At 43.0% G+C, this 25,840-nt stretch overlaps 1 protein-coding gene across 1 annotated transcript in view; it reads left to right on the top strand.

Moving 5' to 3' along the window:
- The window catches only part of KCNJ3 (potassium inwardly rectifying channel subfamily J member 3), a 491,626-nt gene that overhangs the window by 8,807 nt on the left and 456,979 nt on the right, over positions 1-25,840 (top strand). Inside the window, exon 2 of the mRNA XM_078683861.1 lies at positions 1,067-1,283. Within this exon, the coding sequence (XP_078539987.1) occupies positions 1,067-1,283 (217 nt within the window). The remainder of the gene's footprint in view (positions 1-1,066; positions 1,284-25,840) is intronic.

Here is a 25,840-nt window from a genome sequence, read left to right as displayed (position 1 = left end):
GTAGCCCATTAGTGAGTGACTATAATGGAAGATGTGTGTTACCTAATAAATGATGCAGAAGCAAAGAAAATCAAGTAAGTTATTGAACATTTTAGGGCACAAGATTCTGTGTAAGGTACCTTTCAGAATATGGGTAGTATAAATGATTTCCCTTGTTGCATACCTTAAAATTGGCTCCATGGAATGTGTGGCCACGTTGGTTAACCCTGCATTTTGATCATTTTGATACATCTTATAAGAAATGCTGTTCTTAATTATAAGAAGGGTCACTTAAATTATGTGGCAATGGAGGATCAAATTATACTACAGAGTTGACTAAATTATGTGGCAAGAGAAGGCAAATTATGTGTCATAATGTGGCACAATGTGTGACCGCATTATTTTACTATTCTGTTATTTTAACAAATATTAGTACTGTTTTGGCATCGGTTTCATCTCATTAGTACCCATTTAACGAGTGAACACAGCAATCGTTACCTGAAGTGTGATCAATTAACCTCTGAAAAAGGTCTGCTACTGTGTGGTACCTGGTGATGTCTCTTTTTAAAAATAATTTTGATCTGTTTGAGCTAGATGCAATTTTTTGTTGGAATCTGAAAGCTTTGCCGCAGACTTTAGATTGCGTAGACAAGTGTTGTTAATGCATTGTGTAGGCAAATATGTTTAATACGTAATTACATTGCTGCATGTTCAGAATCGCATATTTTCAGTGGCCGTGTTTACAAGCCAATACTTAAAGTAGAACAAAATCTACAAGCCCCGGAAAGCAAAGTGTTGCTGACTAAAAAGTTAGACATTACTATAGGTGTCACCTGTGACATGGTGTACCATAGCTCCCTTGAAAATAGCCATGTGGATTGTCCGCTGAGTTAAACATTTGCCACTGAAATATGCATTGAATGGCAGGTCACCAGTTTAAATTCTGTAAACTCCAGCTCAGCGTCTCTGAGGACAATTCGTATATAGCACTCTGAGATTGAAAAATCATGTAATGTGGAGATATGTTGAAAAGTTACTACTATTAATAATTATATTGTATTTTCTCTTTTGATATGTACTTGTTTAGTCGCGGCAGACACCCGAGGGTGAGTTCCTCCCTCTCGATCAACTTGAACTGGACGTTGGGTTTAGCACAGGAGCAGACCAGCTTTTTCTCGTTTCCCCTCTCACAATCTGCCATGTGATAGACGCCAAAAGCCCATTCTATGACCTCTCTCAGCGCTCCATGCAGACGGAACAGTTTGAGATTGTTGTTATCCTGGAGGGCATTGTGGAAACAACCGGTAAGCGCACATGTATTTGCTGTGTTACAACAAGCTTTTGTTTTATGTATAGGGTATTTTTTTCTTTTTTGTCTATCACAGAGTTTATTACTTAAAAACAAAGTCTAAGACTGTATCAGGTTAGCAGCTGTGTATTTACTTTCATATAACATATTGATAACATTTGCAAACAATGTGTAATGCACATGTTCTGGTTTATCAAGAGAATAAATATTGTATTTTATAGCAGCATTTATAGAGTACTTGCTACACCTATGTAGGGCGCTGAAGCGCTTGCATGCTACACCATGTAGGATGTGTTGTTGGAAGGATGTTGTTTTTGTTTGGTTTAATGTGAGAGTCTTCCATGTCATGGAGGATGAATACTGAGGTCTGCTTATTGTGTTATGGCATGCAGCACATAGAAGTGTGTTGAATGCTGAAGTGTAAGAGACAGGTGCACAGTTTTATGGTTTTTACGATGCTGGTAGCATTGGACAGCTCTGCACGACCCTTTAAGTTATTTCATATGATACAGTGTGCTTATCTTATTACTGCACTGGTTTGAACAATCTGATAATTTTTTTGTATAGTTGTGGTCCTGAGAAGAAGTGTAATTGGTACAGGGAGAGACATTGACAGATCTGTTAGGAAGGTTTTTTTTTTATTACCACTTCATATCTGAAAGTCAAAGTGAGATGTTTAGAAGTAAACAATATCTTACAGAGGTAGTGATGGTTTAGACAAGTCGCACCTCAAATTCTACAGACAGTACAAACATATATTCCTTTCTATTTGGGGTATACAGAGATTACGGTGCTAGTCAAGGTAGCAGAGGCATCCCACTACCAAGGATGTCAAATTACCAGGTAAAAATATCTGATGTAAAATGTCTTAGAGATTGGTTGTACCTCAGCACTCTATGATTTTAATTTACGCAAGTCACAAAATGTTTATTTTTTAGCAAAACATATAAGTCTGATGGCCAGTTACCAGATGGTCATAACAAGAAGTTACTTGTAAATGAAGGAATGTCCTATTTATTGTTCCATAAAGAAGAAGAGAACATCCAGAAATTGTGTGTGTTATCTTGTACTATTTAATGTTATTTAAATTTAAGACATTCTATGATATCTAATACAGTGAAGCTCTGGGCATTATGCCTAGAATTCCAAAAAACAGCCTGTACATAGAATATTATCAGTACATGTGGTACATAGGATGTAAGCAGTACATGTGATGTACACATTAAATTTGCAATTTACTAAATCTTTTGGCACTGCAAGGAGAAGGGAGTGACATACTTCAATTACTCCCTCGAGTAATTTGGAATCCTGGTGGTATGAACCATTTTATAAGTGAACATAAAGTTCTTCATCATTATTAAGTCCCCTAGGGGTCTTCGTTCGTAACTTAATAATGTATTTGGACTCCAACTGTCTTAATTGTTTACATAGCGGTACAGCTATGGGCACCTGCTTTGCTCCCAGCTATGCTAACTTGCATATGGGCTGGTGGAAGGAGTAGGTGGTACAGACGCTGTTTTCAGGAGGAGTGGCAAAATCCTATAATGCACTGGGGCTGCATCTTCGATGACTTGTTTGCCGTTTGAAGAGGCTCGGAAAGAGATGTCAAAGAGTTCTTAAAGAAATGCAGGTCAACAATCTAAACCTGAAATTCACCAGTGCAACAAGGGTTGATTTCTTAGATCTTACTGGATATATTAAAGATGGGAAACTTGAGACTAAGCTGTATAGAAAGCCGACAGCGGGAAACACGTTGCTTCATGCAACAAGGTTCCACCCAAAAAATTTGATTAAAAGCATCCCCTAGGGGGAATGCTTGAGAACTATGAGGAATTGCAGTAATCGAGAGGAGAGAAGTAATGAATTAAGTTGCCTAAAAACCCGATTTCAATCTAGAGGGTACACAGATGAGTGTATAAAAGCAGCAATGTATAAGGCAAACAAGAAAACGAGGGAAGAAATCCTTTTAACTAAAAGCAAGACTAAAGAAAAATTGGAGAAGGACAGTAACAATCAATGCAGAATGGTAACAACTAATCGCAAACCAGAGGGCAATTTAAGAAAAATTTTGAACGAACACTGGCACGTGATACATAATGATCCAGTGTTAGGTAAAATAGTACAACGTAAGCCACAAATAACGTTTAGAAGGGCTAAATCCCTCAAGCAAACACTCGTGAGTAATATGATAAGAAACGTCAAAACCAAGAAACACCAATGCAACGTCGTTAAACAGGAAGAAAGGTTTTTTGAAATGCACTAAGTGCAAAGCCTGCCTTTATGGCAAAAATACTTCAGTATATACTTCAGGTCTCTCGAAAAAAGTGAAGAAAATAAAAGGTGAATTTACATGTAAGACTGAGTTCGCTGTCTATGTGCTTTAGTGCCCATGTGGCTTGAGGTATGTGGGCAGCACAATTCTGCCAGTTCGCAAACGCATTTTACAGCATTTAAGGGCTATCAAGAATGGTGATAAACCATATCCAGTGGCCCGTCACTTTGAAAAATCCCACTACAAATGTGATAAAGGTTTAACCTATTTTGTGTTCGATGCAGCTCCACTCAATGTAAGGGAAGGGAACTGGGAGAAAAAATAGAGGAAATTGGAGTCAAGTTATATTATAGAACTTGACACCAAAACCCCGGAAGGTTTGAATATTGAAGAAGATTTCTATACTCCTTTATGAAAGATACAAGGCTGAAATTAACTTCCTTGAATTCTCATGTCAATATGAAGGCTTTTATCTAAAAAAGAAAAAGGAAAAAAAACTTTTTAGTTTAAGATTTATTACTTTATCACATTCTTGCACTTTACACTTCTTTTTGGGGACAGTAATCGTTTGTAAATATTGTATAAAGACAAGAATATGAACTTTCTGCATTGCAATGTCACTATTTCCATGCCGAAAGCCCACTGGGGCAGGAGGTATTTTACTAAATCTTTCATTAACTAGAGTCTGGTGGACTACCATTTGCTCTATTTTTAAAGCAAGTGACCTTTTGCGAATATTACGTATTCAGAGAACTGACCCACTTGGGAGGAATCGCAGAAGGTTTTAGTAGAAGAGTATACCAAAAGCCCACTGGGGCGGGATTATGTATACCAGACCATTGAATAGCTGGCCGGACTGTCAATGAACGCAATACTAGAATATTAAGTGTGTCATTCTAAGACAAGTGTAAATAGTATTGAAAATCATTTCTTTACTTGAGTTGAAGTGTAAAATTGTTTTTAGAGGCATAAGTAGAGGCAAGGAACTATTTTTTGCATCGAATTGTATAAACAATTTACAGTGATTCTGACACAAGTCTGAATATTGACTGGAAAAACTACGAGTCTGTCTTCCATTATATTTACGCAGTAGTTTTCACGTGACACAAAAAAGAAAAAAATGTGTGTTTAAAATGAATTGAAAAACTTTACTTTGTCGTTGGTGAGCAAGCCTGCTGGGCAGGCGAAACGCATATAACAGTGGCCGACGATCTATCACCAGGGCACATATTTGTGGAGTTAGGTATAGAAAATCAATACTTGCTTAATTTTCAATGTTATTTCCTCTGATAGTGTGTCAAGAATATTTCCTGCCATTGAGATTCCTACCTCAATATTCCAAAAACATACCTGAGGATAGTATGAAGGGCGCAGGAGAATTTTTTTCAATAGAAGGCCCACTTGAACCAACCTCTAATCATGCAACCCATGCACAGTGAGCAAACCTGACCCTCTTTAAAGGAATTCCTTCTATCAGTTCATCCTCATTCTATCCATCTATCTATTCGTTCATAAGTCTTTCCATCTAATAATTCATCTATCCATTTCTTCATCTTTCCACCCACCCACTCTATCCCATCCAATAACACTTTTTTTGCATCCATCCACACAATTCATGAATACATAAATTGTTTCGCTCATTCATCCATCAATATATACATTTATCCATCCGACCTTTCACACATTCATTCTTTCTCCTCTATCTGTTCTTTTATCTCTCCACCTTTTCACTAGTTCATCCTTTCAATCTATTGATCCTTTCACTCTTCGATCGATTCATTCTTTTACTCTGCACCACACTTCTTTACCTTTTTCCTTCTTTCCTTTCTCATTTCCTTCCTATCACCCATCGCTTCTCCTCCCTTTCTATTTTTCTACTTCCTGTCTAACCATTTTTTTCTCCCTTTTTCTTTCTCATTAAAGTGCTTTATTTTTTTCCTCTCCCTGTGTTTTACTACTATTTCGATCATTTCTCTTTCTCTGTTTCTGTCACTGTGCATATTAGCCCAAGGCCAGCACCCCTCAGTCACGGTTTTCCATTACAGCGTTATTTAAGAGCATTTTGTCTCAAGAACTAGAAACAGAAGAGGTGCTTAAACAACTAATTAGCGTTTAAATGGGGTCAAGTTCCCCATCTAATCAGGCCAGTGGCAGCCCCCTCCTTAAGCTGCTAGAGTTGAGGGCTCCCTACCCCACTGATGTCAAATCTGTTGTCATTGGAAAAAACAAGAAAACTGACGGCACTCGCCAAAATTCATATCAAATGCACTTTTTTCCGGCTCTTATTGGCCAATTAGATCGCAACTCTCTGAGTGGAGGTATTGGATGTCGCTGCACTTATGCATATATTTCATAGAAAAGTAGTACTAATGCAGCGTGCCATCATACATTAAAATGTGCCCTAAAATGCTGGGGCCCTAGCATTGGTATCGAGTCCTACAATTGTTCAAAACCTTTCTCCTGGAAGCAGAATTGATATTAAAAAATGCTACTAATGAGACCATACATCTAGGTTTGATCCAGTATTAGATTTCAGTCCTGCCCCCTTCATTTACAGAGGGATGCATTAAAAAATGCGCATGGCCCATCCCTGCCCATGCCTTCTATCGAAATTGCCAATGCACTAGGGAAGTTTATAAAGGTAGTACAGAGATTCCTAACAAGTCAGGAATAATTTTAGAATTTTATAGTGAATGAATTATATAGCTTGCCTAAGAGAAATGGCTGGTTTTAATGTAAGAATAACCCGTAAAGGGTAAGGATTTTATTAAGAAAGAGATATTTTTTGAGCATCTGTTTTTAAGATATGTATCCAGTGGGAGGAAGCCTTTTTAAATTTGTTGTAGAATACTTTTACCTGTAACTATTTTGTGGTATTGCTGTGGAATATTTTAAATTAGTAATCATTATTTTGCACCAGTTTAAAGATTAAGATCTAGATAAACATATTTCTGACTGACTGGCATGGCCCATCCCTCCTTATGTCTTTGGCAGTTTGGAAGTGATGCAGGTCTATCGCAGACCTGCAGGTGAAGTGCACAATGCATGCTAGGAACAGCAAAATCACTGTCTGTAATGTAGAGATTTACATTCCAATCTTTAAATTATTGACTGACGTGTACATTTAAGTGCAGAGATATATGGGCCCTTGAAAGTCTCTACATGTCAAAGCTTCCTCGAGTGACATGGATACGGAGAAGAGCCATACTGGCATCAGCAGGCCTTGCCACCAAGACCACATTGCTCAATGGAGTAAGAGCAAAATGGAGCCGCTGAGCATTCCCGCTACTCTGACATACATGCAGAACAGGCTAACACTATGCGTGCAGCTACTGCGCTTGCATCCTGGTTCTACTTCTGCTCATAGTTTCTGATCATGAACTAGGATATTTGGCCACTGAAAATTGGAGCTGCTTGTTTGAAGAGGCAAAATTCCCCTTGTAAATGTTAAAACATAACCGGATTGCTTGCCGCCAGCGCGTTTCATCCCACTTGGGACTTCTTCAGGGCTTTGATTATTTTGTAACGCAAAATTCACTTCAGTCTTCTAATGTTCTTATCGATGATCACAAAAAGAGTGTGTGTCATGAGTAAATAATTATTTCAATCAGTCAGATACACGTTCCTTTTTTGCAATCCATCAGATTTTCCTTCTGATGCATTGATCCGACCGGAGGACTGGTGGAAATACGAGGGGCCACACATGCCGGGATATTCACTAATGGACCATACTAAGGTTACAAATACATTATGAGATCAATACATCAGAAGGAAAATCCGATGGATTGCAAAAAAGGAACGTGTATCTGACTTCAAGTCTTTGAAATTGCTTATCCTCAAGAAGCCATTTGTTGTTTTATTGTGTTGTGTACATTTTTGACGTAAATATACTGAAATATATTTTGGTCATATGTACTCTGGTGCTGGGTCATCTTGTGCGTTTTAGCACAGACAATTAGCATGCTAGAATCGGATTTTGCTTAGCGCCTCGCCGTGACAGCGGGTACTTAGTTGTCTACATACAGGTGCTAGCCACCTAGATCTCATAAGGTGGTACCTAGGGCATGCAAAAAGTATGTGACTGATGTACTTGGCTGCAGAAGAGCAGCCAGGGCAGAGCTGAGATGTGAACGTAGACTGGTGCCAGGAGGCAACAAAGGTGTTAACAGGAAGGGAACCAAATCTGAATAGCATATAAAGTTTCCTATCCTGGGGCTTTGTAATAACCTCCAAATATTGCTAGAAGGTGCCTTATAGTTTGGATTCCATAAAATCAAGTGTCAAATTGCCTCCGGACGGATGGGAGATAAGGGATTGCGCCACCCAGTCCCAGTAACGTTTCTCAACCTGGGCTTTGGTAGGGAGTGATTCAGGAGTATTGGCATCTCATATGCCTTCCATTCCTAGAGTGGACAACAGTGTTTTCACCCTGGTTAGCCAGCCAATTTTCCTATGGTGGTCCAGCGCATATACCTCGCCCAAAGCAGCAGCATATGGTTGTAGCTCTGGGGTGGTTTTTAAGTGCAGCCAAAAGAGCCAGGGGCATAGCTGCATTTTTTGGACAATCGAGAATCTACCCATATCAAATCTCAGCGGTTGCAGGGGGGTATGCTGTGGCAGAGAGAAAAGTGACCTCAGAAATGTATTTTCGGTCACTAAGAGTGCATCCAGTTTTTAGAACTCTTAGAGTTCAGCCTCTTAAAGAGCTGCGCCTAATACTTTGTGATCATAAATGCAGAGGGGAGAAGCTATTTGCTTGCTCAATGAGATCTTGTGCTCCTTGATCAAAGCCCCTGAGATGCGCATTAGCTGGAGGTTCTGCTTCTTAACATGATGTCTCCAGGAAAGGTAATCGGAGAGAGTGATACCCAAGTAATCAAAGGTACTCACTCTCTCTAGTGGTTCCCCTCTAGAAAAAACTTTCCTGTAAAAGATCGGTGACGGTTAATTATTAAAAGCTTGATCTTTGCGGTGTTTCTCTCAAGACCTCTTGGTGCACAAAAAGACTCCAAGCTTATTAGGAGAGATTGCAGGCCACTCTGGATCTTGGAAACTTTCAAAGTGTTATCTGAAAAAATTACGGTTGTCACCATTGTCCAGTATAAATATATTATTAATCAATGCACGGCAGAATAAGGGTGTACAAAAACTGTTTGCCAAAGTTGATAGATAACAGAGAGAAAGTGAACATCAAAGAAGCAGAATGAAAAAATGCCACAAATTTTGGATTAGGATTTAAAGTGCATAAGGAGCACAGGATGCTTAGCAACACACAAAGGCTGAAACGATTTCTAATCACTAAAAGTACAGATACGAGTAAGTGCAACAAATTGATGGGCAAAGAAAAGAGAGTAGTTGAGATACCATCAAAACAATAAATCAATGGAACCAAAAATGTACTTGAGAGTGTGGTGAGTTGGAGAACGATGCTGGGAAGGTGACAGAAAAAAGCATTTCAGTTCCTTGAAATATGTGTTGAGGAAGTCAACCTGAAATCATTCCTACAGAGAAAACGGGGAAGAGACACACACAACAAATCAGTAGAAGTACACATTAAAATCAGGTTTATTAGTATAGAAAAGTAAAATTACATTGAACAATAACCATGGATTAATGGCCACAAATAACTATGTCTAATCCCGAGACAATGACAGCAATACGATGGTCCCAAACATCAAACAAAACCCTGCTGCTAGAGTTAAATGATTGACAATGTTATTTATTTTGTATTGTAAATATGCCACACATTTGTACACAGTGTATAAAAATTATTTGAGAATTGTGTTTGGTTGCAGTTGCTGAAGTAGCAGCATTTGTCATCTGAAAGGGTCTTCTCCAGGATAATCTCTTCAGAGACCCTCAAACATTTCAGAACTGCAGGTTATATTCTGTTTTGTTATTACCAATACTACTTTTTAAATATTTGAAATTGAGGATCAATGACCTTAATCGTAAAATGTTGAAAGCCAAAAGCCACACTAGTGCTAATAATGGTGAGGATATTAATCACGAGGATGTAATAAAGGGCCGTCAAATATCACTGTTACTCCAAGTCTGACAAATTGAATCACACTGGGGTTTACACAGTGTCACTGCTCTTTTGTTTATACTTGATAGCACAGCATATGACATACTTTTCCTTGGACATCTGGGAGCATTTGTCTTTTTTGCTTTTTTTATGTTCTGGAGTGCAACCATCTGAAAAATACTCCTTGACTTCAGCACCAAAACACATGTTTTTCTTAAAGTGTATTTAGATGAGCGCTTTCTTGGTGTAGCATATTCCATCTAACTAATCCAATTGTAACATGACACAAAGTTAAGCATCAATATATGCGTGAGGGAGAGATGTCATATTTGGTTAATAAAATAAGGTTATACCTCTGCCCGAGTACTGATTTAAAAAGACGAATAGCACATGATCATTCATAAATTCAAATGCAAGTGGACTGACATCAGATGTTCTCAGAAATTGCCTCTCACTCTAGAACTCGCTCTCCAAATACTGGAGCGTTACCTGACAACATTTGCAATGGGAAGGGTATCCGGCTGAGCAGCCAGGTGTGCTCTGTTCTGCTGTTCTGGATTCTATGTCTAGTTCTATTTGAAACACTCCAACATTTCAGTTGAACATATCATGTTCTTTTACATGGCACCATATAGTTTAGTTTGCATCCTTCATCGGCAATAAAATTAATAAATTTATAAAACGTTAAACACAATTACCTCAAATCTTCGATGTTCGTGATATATTTATATATATATATTTAGGCAACGTTTTTTTATGAAGTTTTCATGCCTATAAGTCTACCTGTTAGGTAAAATAACATCCACCAATGTCACCTTTATGTCTTGTTTGGTAAAATCTGTTTTCAAAATGTGGTGTCCTCCGTTATGCAACAAAGACCACAGGTATTGTCAGTAGCAAACTTGGGGATTGTGGAGCGAGGAGGCAGGGGGAAGAATGGGGTAAATGAAAAATAAAATTTAACGGATCTCCTCACTCAACAGGAAGCACCCAGGAAGCACCCAGGCTCCCCTGAGCCAATGGCAACACTGCCATGCAACGTTGTGAGTGGTCTGAGCACTGCAGTTCAGGCTCAGATGAGGAATGGGAGCCTGGGCATGTTCTCAACACTGACTCTAATGCAGCATGGGTCAAGAACATGTGTGCATGAAGGTTTGGCTAACCCGAGACGGATGGCCAAACATTCATGTGTCCTTAGGGAGGGAAACCACTCCTCCCCTGCTCTACCAGCAGGGCACTCCACCTCTCCTCGCAAGGCAGCAGCACCCAAAAAAGGGAAAAATAAAATGAAAATAACATCTGAGTTAATATCATTTTATATTTCCTAACACTGCTGAAAAACAGTGAGTTGACGCGCCTAAGCCTTTGCGGAAGAGCTGCCACTGGTTATTCTAAAAATAGAAAATCAGTAGCTAGAATTTAGGAACCTTATGTCCTGGGCATTATTAGAGGAATTGAATATTCATAAATATGGAATTGATAATTTTTCATGTATTCCACGTGCATGCACCACTATGGTGCAGCTTTTCTCTAGGAACCCTTGTCCGATTTTTATGCTAGAGAACATCATACTTTGGTGTGATGCTGTTGCCATTGATCATGAAGCGCATCAGGAAACTACAGAAAGCATGTGCCCATTACATACATGCTTACATACATGTCACCTCTTTCATTCCTGAGAAGCAAATTAAGGGAGAGGATGTAGCCTTACGGCTAGAGCGGTCGAACTTGAAACTTGGGAACTGGGTTCAAGTCTCGGCAACAACGCTCAACATCCTGTGATTCTGGGCAAATCACTTAATCCCACAGTCCCTACAAAAAAAATATGTAATGTGTCCTCATGCGACGAAACTGGTGCTCATCTGAAGAGATTTGATACCTTATGTCTCAGGTCTAGTTTGCGCTATATAAAACTCTAAAAAAGCCTGGGATGAATATATTCAATTTAAGAGTTGATTATCACGACTTCAGATTCCTCTGAAGAACATTTGCAGATTTCATTTTTGCACATTTTCCTCTAAGTATATTTTCCTCCGAGAGATACTTGATGAAAAATACCTCAAGATCAGCGTCATGTATGATTATGGATTTACCTTGCTTTTTAAATCTCTAAATCAGTAAGGTAAGTGCATTATTGTGACTGACTATTGTAATGCCTTACTCCTAAATGCACAACAAAAGGTCCTTAATAAAATACAGACTGTACAGAATGCAGCAGCTAGGACCCTGCTACGCATTCCTAAATTTGCATCTGTCTCTCCCTACATCCAACAGCTGCATTGGTTGCCGGTAAGGAGCCGCATCAAATTTAAGGCCTTGTGCATAGCGTACAAAGCCATTCATAACCAAGGCCCCCGATTTCTAAAACAAGCCTTTCAGCCACCTGAACAGCAAAGAACATTGCGTTCATCTTCTGCCCATCTGCTAACAGTCCCTCGCACAAGAAGGGCTAATTGGGGAGACAAACGTTTCACCGTTACCACAGCCAGACTGTGGAACACTCTCCCTCTCCATCTTAAGTGTGCACCTACCCTGCTTAAGTTCAGAAAAAATCTGAAAACATGGCTATTCCGTGCCTAGTTTCCTTTCCTACGGAGAGTTCTGTTGACACAGCGCCGAGACACCCTCGGGTATTTGCGCGCTCTAAAAATCGCCCCAAATAAATAAATAAATAAATTACCTTGAAGTGCTAAGTGAAGAATATCGAAATGGCCTGCCTGCCTCACGTCGGTGCAAACACCCACTCGTAAAGTCTGTCAAATATTGGCTGCTTGTTGCCATGGAAATGTCCTTTTTTGTATTGATCCTTATTTCTAGGTACCAGAAGTGTAAACACTGTTTACAGAAGCCCTTCCTCCGAGGCAAGCAGAGACGCTTATGTAATACCGAGAAAGAGTATGTAATTGTTTGTGTGTCATTAGCTATATTTATTATCAACATTGCATTCTAAATTGTGAAAGCATCTAAACTTATCAACTTCAAATGATTTCCACCCCTATAATATTGTTTGTTATCTGACCCTTGCATAGCACCACTATTGTACTGTACGAAGTGATTATAAAGGGACCTGCAAGGAGGATTTTAATAGTGTGTAGTTATAGTGTGACCTATGTGAGAAGAGTAGGTTGCTGTACATTAGGCCCTGACACATGATCTGATCACTTTGCATTGTTTGTGTTGCTGAAGCTATGCACCAACCTATTTACCAGGTGTATGAGAGGGATGGAGTGTGCTTTGATAGCTTTATTTTAGCAGTATATTCTTGTCTAGAAGAATTATTTTTACCAGAAATTACTAATGAAAAGGAAACATTATATATTTTAGCAAACAGACATGACTATTCAGTAGAGGTGGATTTTTATACAGACACATAACGAATCTAAAAGACGGAAATCCCTCATACCTGATTTACATAGTTCTGCATCACACTTATGAGGAACATTCTGCACATGGCAAATGTGCATGCAAGCCCCTATTTAGTTTAGTTTAGGAAGGCACATAAGCGTTGATTAAAACAAATGCCTAGGCGGTGAAAGGAATTCCTGCTAATTGTTTTACCTCTGATGAACTCACAGTGCTAAACCTATGTCCGACATTTAACTCATCACACTAGAAAATTATTTGCAGTTAGAAAACTGCAAGGTGTGGAAATGACAGAAAATAAGGAGAGCTCTGAGGTCCCACCTTTTATCCTTACCACTGCTCCCATGACCCCTTGAGACCAGGCCTAGAAGAGACCAAAGGGCAAGATCGTGGAAGCAGATGTTCATAATAGCATTCTGCAAAAATGATGTCCCCATTTCCTGTAGAATGGGAAGAATGGGATGAAGGGCCATGGGCAGAATGGGGTCACCGTGAGGGGTTGGGGTCCTTCCTACACCGCAGGGGCTGCTGGGGCCTGTGTCGAGGCTCCTGGTTGCTCCCCCTTTGACATCCGTGGAGGAGGGCCGGAGTTGCAGTCCAACTGCTTCACAGCATTTCGTAGTTTGTACTCACAAACTACCAGACATGTTCTTAAAGCCTTACTCTTCACTGAAGACCAATATTCAGGTGGCAGAAGGAAACAAACCTGCTCATCCCAGCACGCTCTTGGCCTCCATTCCATAACCAGGGGAATACGCAATGAACTACACCCGTCATGGGTCTGGCTTTGCTGCTTCAGATCGCAAACTGAGAGCACCTGCAAACAACGTGTTTTTTCTAACTCTGTGCACAAGTAGATTGGGAGAAGTGTGCTCGAGCCTTGCACCGTGTGTGTACTTAGCTTTCATCTCTTTTCATGTCTCTGACCCTCATGTAAATCACTGATGAGTTCATTAATTCAGCGAGAAGTTCCATCTTCCGCTGGCTGAGCAAAACTGCAGTTTATTAATCTATGATAAGCCTCTGCAGAAAATCTGTAGAAAACTTCTTAAGAGTGTTTACCTTTGGTACCACGCACTCATGAGTGGTAATATCACAACTAACCTATCCAGATGTCTTCACCCATCTTTAGCTTCAGTTTGCATGAAATCAAATATCTGCAAAGGTAATCAGTCGGGCTTTGAAGATGATTTTCAGCCTGATTCATCAAGCTAAATTGCGGCCGCAATAGCAGCGAAAATGCTATTGCGGGCGCATTTTCCCAAATCGGCATTCATCAAGAAAATAACCAAAGCGCAAACCAAAGATTGCGAATTCGCAAATATATTCTCAGAATCCCCGTAGGTTTGCGCCAAAACACGGAATTAGAGATAAATTTAGCGAATCCGCAATACAAGCGCAATCGGTATTCATGAAAATTCTCTAATAGCGAAAAACCACAAAATCACTATTAGCGCCGCGCAAATTAAGGACAACCCAAAGCAGGTGGTAACCATAAAAGTCATTAGAGAAAATTTTGAAAAACCGTTGGCCAATCAGGAACAGGGAAAGGGCTGACCAAACACACATAAGGAGATGCAGCAGCAGCAGTTGGTGTCTCACAATGCCAGGAATGTACATGCTGGTCAGGCTACAGCGAGCAGCACGGAGGAGACGCAGAATACAGGACAGGATATTCCGCCAGCGGATCACCCTGCTGGGACAAACCAGGGAGCAGATTTATGCGAAGTACCGGCTAAATGGGGCCATGATAATTCAACTCATACACGACCTTGACCCCCTGATGCAGCACCCAACAAGGCGGACCAATGCTGTGCCTACACATGTACAGGTATTGTGTAGCCTGCACCTCCTGGCCTCTGGGAGCTTCCAGGGGATAGTAGCGGCTGCAGGGGGGATATCCCAGCCTACCATGTCACGCTGCCTCCGGTGTTTTGTTGACGCAATGCTTACCCAGCTACACCGACACATCAAATTCCCCACCAGCCAACAGGAACTGGACTTGACAAAGTTAAACTTCTACAATGTGGCCCATTTCCCATCTGTGATAGGATGCATAGACTGCACCCACATCGCCATCTGCCCACCAGCTGCGACGGAGTACATGTACCGGAATCGGAAGTCATACCACTCCCTTAACATACAGATGGTCTGCAATGCCAAGACTATCATAACTGACATCGTGGCCCAGTACCCAGGGAGTACCCATGACTCATTTATATTCCGGCACAGCGGCCTCCACACACGACTGGCCAGGGGAGAATTTGGGGAAGGACACCTACTTGGTAAGGACACATTGTCAACAATTACACATTGCAATGATGTAGCTGCGCAGCACAGGCACTCACCCTCTGCTCCTCTCATTCAGGTGACAGTGGCTACGCCCTCCGGGAATACCTCCTCACCCCATACCTCAACCCGGCTACACCACAGCAACGGCGGTACAATTTTTCTCACATACGGACAAGGAATTGTATAGAACGGACATTTGGCCTACTCAAGAGCCGGTTCCGCATACTGCACAAGACAGGTGGGGCCATGTACTACAGTCCTGATGTGTGCTGCCGCATTGTGGCTGTCTGCGCAATGTTACACAACATTGCAACCAAGCGCCGGACACCAGTAGAGATCTCTGGCAGTGAGTCTGAAGGGGACGACCGTCCACCAGCACATGTGCGTCATGCACGCGGGGAGAACCCTGCTGAAGGACACAGACGGCGCAACCACATCACTATGAACAGTTTCTGAAGCCCACAATCCACTCACCCAACAAATCACTATTGCATGGCAATGTAAATAATGACTGGAGGCCCATGTATGTTGCATGAATAAATATTATTGTTAAATCCACAATAATAACGTAATGTCTACATTCATAATATTGCTGCAGTATTGCGCCATACTGCTCCTAACTAGCCACTGGACATGCTTGTATCATCAGCATTATCTAGGAAATGTTCAAGTAACTCAATTGCGCCTCCGGCGCGCAGCCCCCAAACGCCGCTCTGGCTCTTCCTCTGGGACGGCACGTGTCCCTGTAGTGGGCCTGGTGCTGCGGCGTAACACGCCAACCAGTGAGGCAGACAGGCTGCTGACACTGGAGGTGCCCTCACTGGTGTCGTCCCTCCCCACATTGCCTTCACCAGTAGGATGGAGTGCCAGTACGGCAGCGGTGACCTGCTCCAACACCCGTCCAACATCCTCGACACATTGGATTAGCTGCTGCTGCTGCGCCAGGCACCGTCGTGAGAGCTGGGAGGTGGCATTCCCAATCATGTAGTTTGAGCGGGTGTAGGCTGTCAGGCGCGTAAGGAGCTGCCGGTGGCGTCGGCGGGCGGAGTTGCGCTGCGATATGAGTGCAGCAGTGTTGGCCTCCATGGCTGCCGTCATGCGCTCAATCCTATCACCCACATTGGCCACATTGCGGCCAATGTTGTGTAGCTGCAGCTGAATGGCCCCTTGCCGTCGTGCCTGCTGTTGGTGAATGCGTAGCATCCGGCGCTCAATGCTCATGCCTGGCATGCGCACAGCCACCCCCCTCCTGCCGCTGTGTGATGTGTCATGCTGGCGAGCCCTGACATGCCTGCTCTGCTGGCTGCCCACAGTGGGTGTGTGCACAGTCACCACAGTAGCTGCACCAAAAGTAGATGGTGCCGCTGGTGGTGGAGTTGTGGTTGGCAAAGGTGCAGCACCTGATGGTGCAGGCGCTGTTGGTCTTGCCCTGCCTGCAGGGTTAGGTGCTGCGCCGGATGGTGCTGGCGCTGTTGGTCTTGCCCTGCCTGCAGGGTTAGGTGCTGCGCCGGATGGTGCTGGCGCTGTTGGTCTTGCCCTGCCTGCAGGGTTAGGTGCTGCGCCGGATGGTGCTGGCGCTGTTTGTCTTGCCCTGCCTGCAGGGTTAGGTGCTGCCAATGATGGTGCTGGAGCTGTTGGTCTTGCCCTGGCTGCGGGGAGTGGTGCTACGCCTGATGGTGCAGGAGGTGTTGGTGTTGGCACCTCCTCGGCATCCTCTTGTGACTCATCGATCTGCAGCATGTCGCTGTCGCTGCTGTTGTCGGCGCCACCTGTGAGGGGAATTGGACTTACATTAATAGCATGTATCTGTCACACGTGCAGTTGCTACATGCGTGCTGGTTGACATTCCCTGCCTGGCTTAGCGATAGCTTATTTTGGGATATGTGAGGCTGCATTGGGGTTCTTTTACATTATGGGCAGACTACATGTCCCACAATGCTTGTGGCCATGATCTCATGTGCATTGTTTGAATGACTTGGGATGTATATGGGAGGCTATAGGGCCATGACCATTGTTAGGGGACAGGGTCGCAGTTGCATGCCACTTACCTTGGCTGTCTTGGCTGAGTCGGGATGAGTCCAGGTTGGTGACACCTATGCACGCCTCTGTCTCAAGGGTGTCCTCCACGCGGTCCTCCATGGGGGTATTGGGAGGGACAGTAGGTTCTCCGCCCCCAGTACCAGATGTCTCGCCCAGCCTCTCTGCCACCCTCTCCTTGGCACGACCTCGGAGGTTGTACCACCTCTTCTTGAGCTCGTCCAGTGACCTGTGTGTCACGCCCACAGCGTTCACTTTTGCTGAGATTCCTAGCCAGATGCGACGTCTCTCCATCTCTGGCACCCTCCGGGAGTCCTTTCCAAAAAGTTTTGCGTGGTTTTCAACCACTCCCTCGATGAGCTGCTCCAACTCCTGCTCGGAAAACTTGAGCTTTCTCTTGCGCCCGGTGTCACTGGGCCCTGGTGCAGGCTCCTCTGACATAGCTGCTGTCGCAAATGGGTAAATTGCGCTACTTTGGAGGTGTCCCGGTAGGAGCTCTGTTTAGCTGCAGCCTCGCGATCAGCCTCGCAGTTCAGAATGGGGGTGGGAACTGCCTGCTTCCTGGTTGTGATGTCATCACAGCGCTCGAAAAGCGACTTCCCGTTTGTGCGATCTCGCTACTAGCGAGATGTCGCTAATGGGGATTTGCGATGGCGCAAAATAGAGACGGAATATCTGGGTAATAGCGATTTTTCGGCGATTTTATTTTCTCGCTATCGATTTTTGCGCCCGTGTGCGAATCGCTTTCTTTAATCGCTAACTATGATGAATTCCGATCTGCGCCTTTCCATTTGCGATTCGCTGTGAATCACAAGTTGAGAGTCGCAGATTCCTTTCTTCATGAATCAGGCTGTTAGTGGCAGGAGACAATTTAAATTTTGGAAATGGTACAAAAAAGATACATAGGTTAGCGTGCTGTGAACACTTTTTTGGTTTTTACATTTTTAAATGAAAAAAGAGCTTATTTGACATTTTGCATCCTAACTTTATCTCACTGGGTTATAGTTTTTATCAGACATGTTATGACATGTACAAGCACTCCTATTAATTTATGAATGATTGCACTCTGATAGTTGAAGGTCCAGTTAAAACCACAGGAAGCCACAACTTACTGATTTATTTCACTGTTGAAAAATGGCCCTCTCTGAATGGTCACCCCAAATGTTTGACTTCCTCCTCCTCTTTTTCTGATCTTTTTTTTGTTGGCTTGAGGACACTGCTGACCAGTGCTAAAGTACATGTGCTCTCTCCTCTAAACATGGTATAATTGGATTACACCTGTTTGGCATATTTGATCTACGTGTGCCATGTAAAGTGGTAAACCATATACCCAGGGCCTGTGAAGTAAATGCTACTAGTGGGTCTGCAGCACTGATTGTGCCACCCGCAGAAGTAGTCTTTCAAACGTGTCTCAGGCCTGCCACTGAAGTCCTGTGTGTGCAGTTTGCTGCCACTTCGACTTGGCTTTTAAAACTACTTGCCAAGCCTCAAACACCCCTTTTATTACACATAATTCACCCCTATGGTAGGCCCTAGGTAGCCCTAAGGGCATGGTGCTGTGTAAATGAAGGTAGGACATGTACTGGTATGTTTTGCTTTTCTTGAAAGGGACAAACAGCCTATTTCGCTTTTCCCTACTGTGAGGCATATTCCATTGGAAAGCATTGGAAATTCCTTAATACACTTTTAAGCTGTAATTCCCCATCAGAGAAGAGTAGCTTTTTTATGTTTCATATGTTTGGAATGGCAATGAAAAATCCTCCTTACTGGTGACATTGGACTTAACATTGCTGTTTTAGAAATGGCACTTTTAGAAAGCAGGCATTTCTCTGTGCCTATAACTCTGTGTGCTTTGCAGCCTCTTTCCAATACATGCCTGGGCTGGATGACATTCCTTCGAGACAACCACAACACAGGAAGGATAGGTGTGTCTTTGTTCTCATCTACATACAACTCCATATTGAGGGACTTGCCTGGGCAGGATAGAAGGGTGGAGCTGACACGTCTCCTAAATAGGCAGTGTGCCATCCCCACACAAAGGACTAATAACCCACCACAGTTTGCCTGGCAGATCAGACTGGGTTGACAGGGATACGTGTGCACTTCAGAGAGCTGCTTTGAAGGCACCCCCACATCAAAGGCACTTTTGGGTAGAAGTACTGAGCCTTTGGCCCCCATCAAATCCGACACTACTGGACTTGTAACTAAAGCTCTGCCAAAAGAACTGCTGTGTTGCTTAAAGGACTCAACTGGACTGCTGATCTGGAATGCCTGCTTATTTTCTTGTTGGCCTGCTGCTCACTGACTCTGCTGAAGGAGAGCTGTACTCTGCCTTCACTTCAAGAGATCTTGGAGGGCTTGTTGGCTTGCTTCATGTTGTTTGAGAATCAGGGATATCAAAGTCTCTAACTCTGTTACTGTGCCTGGCTCATTTGTAGTGGTCCAGATACTTGCAACACAGATTTTGATGCATCTCCTGACTGCGTGTAGCAGAACTGGCGCATCAACCAGATTGCAGGAGTAAAATTGGGTCATCGCAGCAGGACCAGCACTTTGCCTTCAGTGTTTGATGCATCAGACAGCGTATCGCCACCTCTGCAGCTTGGTGAGATTGACACATCCTCTCAACTGCGTGGCTAAATCCAGCACATAGCTTAACGTCTCTCAACTCCAGCACCCGTATTCAGAACTGCTACTTTGCCTTCAATACGTGGAGAAGATCGACACATCCTGCACCTGCGGGTCTCGACATCGATGCACCTCGCTGTTTGCAACTAGGCATGGGTGGTAAATGCCGTTCCGCTTGCGGAATTTGGGTAATTTCACATTCCGCGAAGAACGCGAAATTGCCAAAACTTCAGCGATCCGTGGTTTTGGCGATTTTTGTATTGCTTGTACGCGCTTTTAAAATGCGTGTTCGCAAGATATTTCCTCCCGAGCATGCAAACGGCATTCGCGAACAGTAAAAAAGCTTTGTAAGTGAGCCGAACACGCAATTCCGCGTGTTCGCGGAGCTTTGCTTAGCGCGACTAAGCAAATTCCGCCCACCCCTATTTGCGATCAAGAAAAGTACTTTGTTTATCTGGGCCCCCCTTTTGTATCGCTTTGTTCGCCCTAAGATGGCAGGGTATGCTCAGACGTGAGTCCCTTGCTCACTTTTCCACTGGATTCAAGATAGCCTGGCTGATGAGGATTATGAATCCGAAACCGGTCCTAGGATGCTTGTTTCGGGTCCAGGGAAGACATGGCTTGGCAGTTCCGGCTGCACTGTTCCCATGAGGCACAGGGTCAGACTGATTTGCATATGGCCATGTCTGAACTGGGGTGGCAGAGTGAGCTAAAGAATGGTGATGGATTAAACCCAGATCAGTTGACTGGGGGTGAGTGTTTGATTTGCTCAAACGGTCCATCCATCATCCCCTTTTGTATCGCTTTGTTCACCCTAAATTGGCAGTGTATGCTCAGACGTGAGTCCCTTGCTCACTTTGCCACTGGATTCAAGATTGCCTGGCTGATGAGGATTATGAATCCAAAACCGGTCCCAGGATGCTTGTTTCCGGTCCAGGGAAGACATGGCTTGGCAGTTCGGGCTGGACTGTTTCCATGAGGCATAGGGTCAGACTGATTTGCATATGGCCATGTCTGAACTGGGTGGCAGAGTGAGCTAAAGAATGGTGATGGATTAAACCCAGATCAGTTTACTGGGGGTGAGTATTTGATTTGCTCAAACGCTCCGTCCATCATCCCTTTTTGTAACGCCTCCTAAATAGGCAGTGTGCCATCCCCACACAAAGGACTAACAACCCACCACAGTTTGCCTGGCAGATTAGACAGTGTTGACAGGGATGCGTGTGCACTTCAGAGAGCTGCTTTGAAGGCACCCCCACCTCAAAAGGCACTTTTGGGTAGAGGTACTGAGCCTTTGGCTACCATCAAATCAGACACTACTGGACTTGTAACTAAAGCTCTGCCAAAAGAACTGCTGTGTTGCTTAAATGACTCAACTGGACTGCTGATCTGGAATGCCTGCTTTTTTCTTGTTGGCCTGCTGCTCACTGACTCTGCTGAAGGAGAGCTGTACTCTGCCTTCACTTCAAGGGATCTCGGAGGGCTTGTTGGCTTGCTTCATGTTGTTTGAGAATCAGGGATATTAAAGTCTCTAACCCTTTTACTGTGCCAGGCTCATTTGTAGTTGTCCAGATGCTTGCAACACAGATTTTGATGCATCTCCTGACTGCATGTATCAGAACTGGCGCATCAAACAGATTGCGGGAGTAAAATTAGGTCATCACGGCAGACCCATCACTTTGCCTTCAGTGTTTGATGCATCAGACAGCGTATCGCCACCTCTGCAGCTTGGTGAGATCGACACATCCTCTCAACTGCGTGGCTGAATCCAGCACATACCTTAACGTCTCTCAACTCCAGCACCCGTATTCAGAACTGCTACATTGCCTTCAATACGTGGAGAAGATCGACACATCCTGCACCTGCGGGTCTCGACATCGATGCATCTCGCTGTTTGCGACTCGGCCTGGGTGGTAAATTCCGTTCCGCTCGCAGAATTTGGGTAATTTCACGTTCCGTGGAGAATGCGGCATTGCCAAAACTTCCGCGATTCGTGGCTTCGTGGAATTTTTTGCTTGTTTGCGCTTTTAAAATGCGTGTTCGCAAAATATTTCTCCCCGAGCACGCAAACTGCATTTGCGAACAGGAAAAAAGCATTGCAAATGGCCCGAACAAGCAATTTTGCGTGTTCGCGGAGCTTTGCTTAGCGCGACTAAGCAAATTCCGCCCACCCCTATTTGCGACCAAGAAAAGTACTTTGTTTATCTGGGCCTGCGTGGGTCCTGTAGCTGGCCAGTGCTCAATCATGGTTGACCCAAAGTTTGACTTTGCCCTGGTTCCATCGGTACGCAAAGTAGCCTTTTTAGAGCTAATTGCTTCTAAGCGCTTGACTGCATTTATTCCTTTAAAATTCACTATCTCAACTTCTATGCATTGGATTTTTGTCGTTTTGGCCTTGTTTGTTTCAGAATATATTAATTTTGCTAAACCTGTGTGAAGTTTTTTTTTTAGGTGCATTCATTGTGTTGATGTGTGTGTGTTGCACAAATACTTTACACATTGCCTCTTTAGAAAAGCCTCACTGCTCTGTGCCAAGCTACCAGAGAGTGAGCACAGTTTGTCTTTTAGCGTGTATCTAGCTTACCTTGACTAGAGTGGTGGTTCCTGCCTGGCCTGGGCGCATACCTCAGCCACATTTCTAAAATGCATGCATAGGTATTGCAAAGCTGCACAAAAAGCTAATTTTGAGCATAAAGTCGGAGACTGGTTGAATTTTACATAAGTAAGGTGTACATATATAGGTGAAACATAAACGCATCCTTTTGCGGTAAGGTTACCAGAATGGAAACACACAAAATGTGGTTTCCTCTGTTAGGGACAAAGCTGATTCTCCATAAGGAAAATATTTACCATGTGGAAGTAAAATTCACAGCAGTTAGTGCACATTTTGCGCTTTGTTGGAAATCTATTACTATCGTAGGGTTTGTAAGTGCACCAGAGAATGCTCAAATATGGAGATCTACAACAAATTGAAAAGTTATAGTAGGGTAGCCAAGTAGATATTTAACATGGAGACATGAAACAGACGTTCAAAATTAAGTATAATTTGTTTATTTGCAGTATGTAGGGTTTGTTTCCTAAACTGAATACTAGTGGTGTGTATTTGAGTTGAAAAACCCTTTTTGATAGTCCATAAGGGTAATATTAGCCCATATTAAAAATAGTTTGTAGCCTAAAGGAATCCAGTCTTCCGAAAGAATTAAGACAAGAATATAAAGTTCATGGTATCTTAAAACTGCTCCACTTTGACAAGTTATGTCAGCTACTTCATGAGCTCAGTGAGTTAATGCATGCGGCACAGGCATCTGTTGGTAATCGTTTCAATAATCTCCTTTTAGTACTGTTTTAGTGCAGTTTTTGAATACTAGTCAAGTTATTTAACGTGAATATTTTACAGTCTTCATAATCCATTAATGTGTGGACTGATTTAGAAAGTCGTTGGGTTAGGAGATTTGCTGGGATAGTAATATTAGCCCTCAATCTGGGCAGGCTATAAATACAGATGCAGCATTTGATTGGATTTGCTGAATGAATTGGGAATTCAAAGTACTGCGAGAAAACATAACTTTTTTGGTTTCTGCTGGACGTTTCATAGCATAAAAGCTGTTGGAATGTGGAGGTAAAATGGCATGTAATGCATAAGTATATACTTGAGTAAGTGTAGAACACTTATTCCAACAGTTTCCCATTTCTCAGGAGTGAACCCATTATTTGTCAATATTCCTGCATCCCAGAATTATAGGTACTTAACAATTGAGGGAATATCAAAGCGGAAGTTCCACAGATGTTGTATCCATGCCTATACTGTTTATATTTATGATTGAGGAGAGAAATATTTATTATAAAGAACCAGCGACAATGCAATTGAGTCTTAAAAAGTGAGAAGCATGAAAAACAAGTGATTATTAAATGTCACAAGATTTTTTAAATGGAGTTATTCCTCAAAATGCACATTTAAGCCATATGGAACTTATATCACATCACCTTTTTAATCAGTAATGGTATAAATGGGGTAATTGACCTGAATTATGTAATGAAATCGTATTGGAAACAATGGAAAGGGCTTATGCATCGAGACATACATACGTTCTTTGATCACAACATTGTTTTGTACTATTTACTTCTATGGATGACAAAACGTTCCTTTCCCCTTTCAGCCCAAAAACTTGGGAACTAGCTGCAAAACTATGTCTGAGGTACCTAAATGAAAGTTAGTTTATGCTATGGCAAACCATTCTCCCATTTTGCAGTTAAATGGTGTTGAACGTGGCCCTTTTGCAGGGTTATCCCCAAACCTTTTGCTTCTTTCTCCTGCTTTTTCCTGACATGTTGTTGTTGGCTATAGAACTCTGGGCACTCTACCACTTCTAATCAGTGCTAAAGTGCATATGCTCTCTGTAAAGTGTGAGCATAATTGGTTATCCATGACTGAAATATTTGATTTACTGGTAAGACCCTAGTAAAGTGCACTGAGTGTGCCAAGGCCTGTAAATCAGATACTACTAGTGAGCCTGCAGCACTGGTTGTGCCACCCACATGAGTAGCCCTGAAACAGTACATCAGATCTGCCACTGCAGTGTGTGTGCACAGTTTTAAACTGCCATTTTGACCTGGCAAGTTAACCCATTTGCCAGGCCCTAACCTTCCCATTTTGTACATGTAAGGCACCCCACAGGTAGACCCGAGGTACCCCCATGGGCAAGGTGCAGTGTATGTGAAAGGTAGGAAATGTACTGGTGTGTGTGACATGTTCTGATAGTGAAATACTGCAAATTTCGTTTTTCACTATTGAAAGGCCATCTGCCGCATAAGATAGAATGGGAAATGCTTTGTAACATCTAGCAAGAATAATTTTCCATTGGGACAAGATAGAGAAATAAAGTTTAGGCTCTATGAACTCATAAGTTAATAACACATCTTTTAATAAAGATGTTTTTTAAATTATGTGTTTGAAAATGTCACTTTAGAAAATAGGCCTTTTCTTGTTTAACCATTTTGTGTGCCTCTGCCTGTTTGTGTATTGACTGTCTGGTTTTGGAGTGACAGGGGCTGGGGATGTGCATTCACTGTAGACTGCCACTGGGGGGTTTGAGGTGTGCCTTGCCCTTCCTGGGTGACTCAGAGCTGAGCAGAATGGGGCTTGGCTGCATTTAGAGCATAGAGAGGTGTTTTCCTGCGCCTGAATAGTGCCTGTCTCCCTTGCACAATGCTGTCGCCGCCCCCTGTGGTTATACTGCACCAGTGAGGATAGAACAGGTTTGGACTGGGCTCAGAGCCCCTTGCACAAAGAGAACAAAGACAAAATGTGGTATAGTTAGTAGACCTTACACCCCAGCGCTATAGATCACTTCTGGACTCAAGTGGTACCTTTGCCAAGGAGAGGGCTGACGAGCTGTGAGGAGGAATACTGCCCCTTTGCTGTGTGGGGTTGGCCTGCAGTTGCTGTTTCTGCTAAGGAAAGGACAAAGACTGGAATTTTGCTGTGAGCCTGCTTGAAGAACAATCTCCAAGGGCCTCTGTGCGCTGGCCTCCTGTTTTGAAGTCTTAGGGACACAAATACATCATCCCCAGCTTCCCTGAACTCTGCTGCTGGGAGTTCTGACCTGTCAGGAGGTGCCTGTTCCATTTCTGGGTCTCTAGAGTTTGTTCCTGCTGTTCAGAGCGGTAAGAAACCTGAAAAACTGAGAAAACTGATGCATCACCCTTCATGCAACTGTTTTTCCAGACACAGCACCGCAATGCAAGCAGGAACTCCATGCACCTTCACACTGCTGCAGAGACAACGCAGCCCTGTCCCGGCTGCAAGAACTGATGCATTGTGGGATCACAGCTGAAGAAACGACTGCAGCACCATTCGCCGCCGCCGCATCGATCACCAGCGCATCCCGGATTTCCACACATCGCAGCTGTGCATCAAGTTTTCCCAATGCAT

The sequence above is a fragment of the Lissotriton helveticus genome, chromosome 3_1 (genome assembly GCF_964261635.1).
Source record: "Lissotriton helveticus chromosome 3_1, aLisHel1.1, whole genome shotgun sequence".
Classification (NCBI taxonomy): domain Eukaryota; kingdom Metazoa; phylum Chordata; class Amphibia; order Caudata; family Salamandridae; genus Lissotriton; species Lissotriton helveticus.
This window is presented reverse-complemented; position numbering and strand designations above follow the sequence as displayed.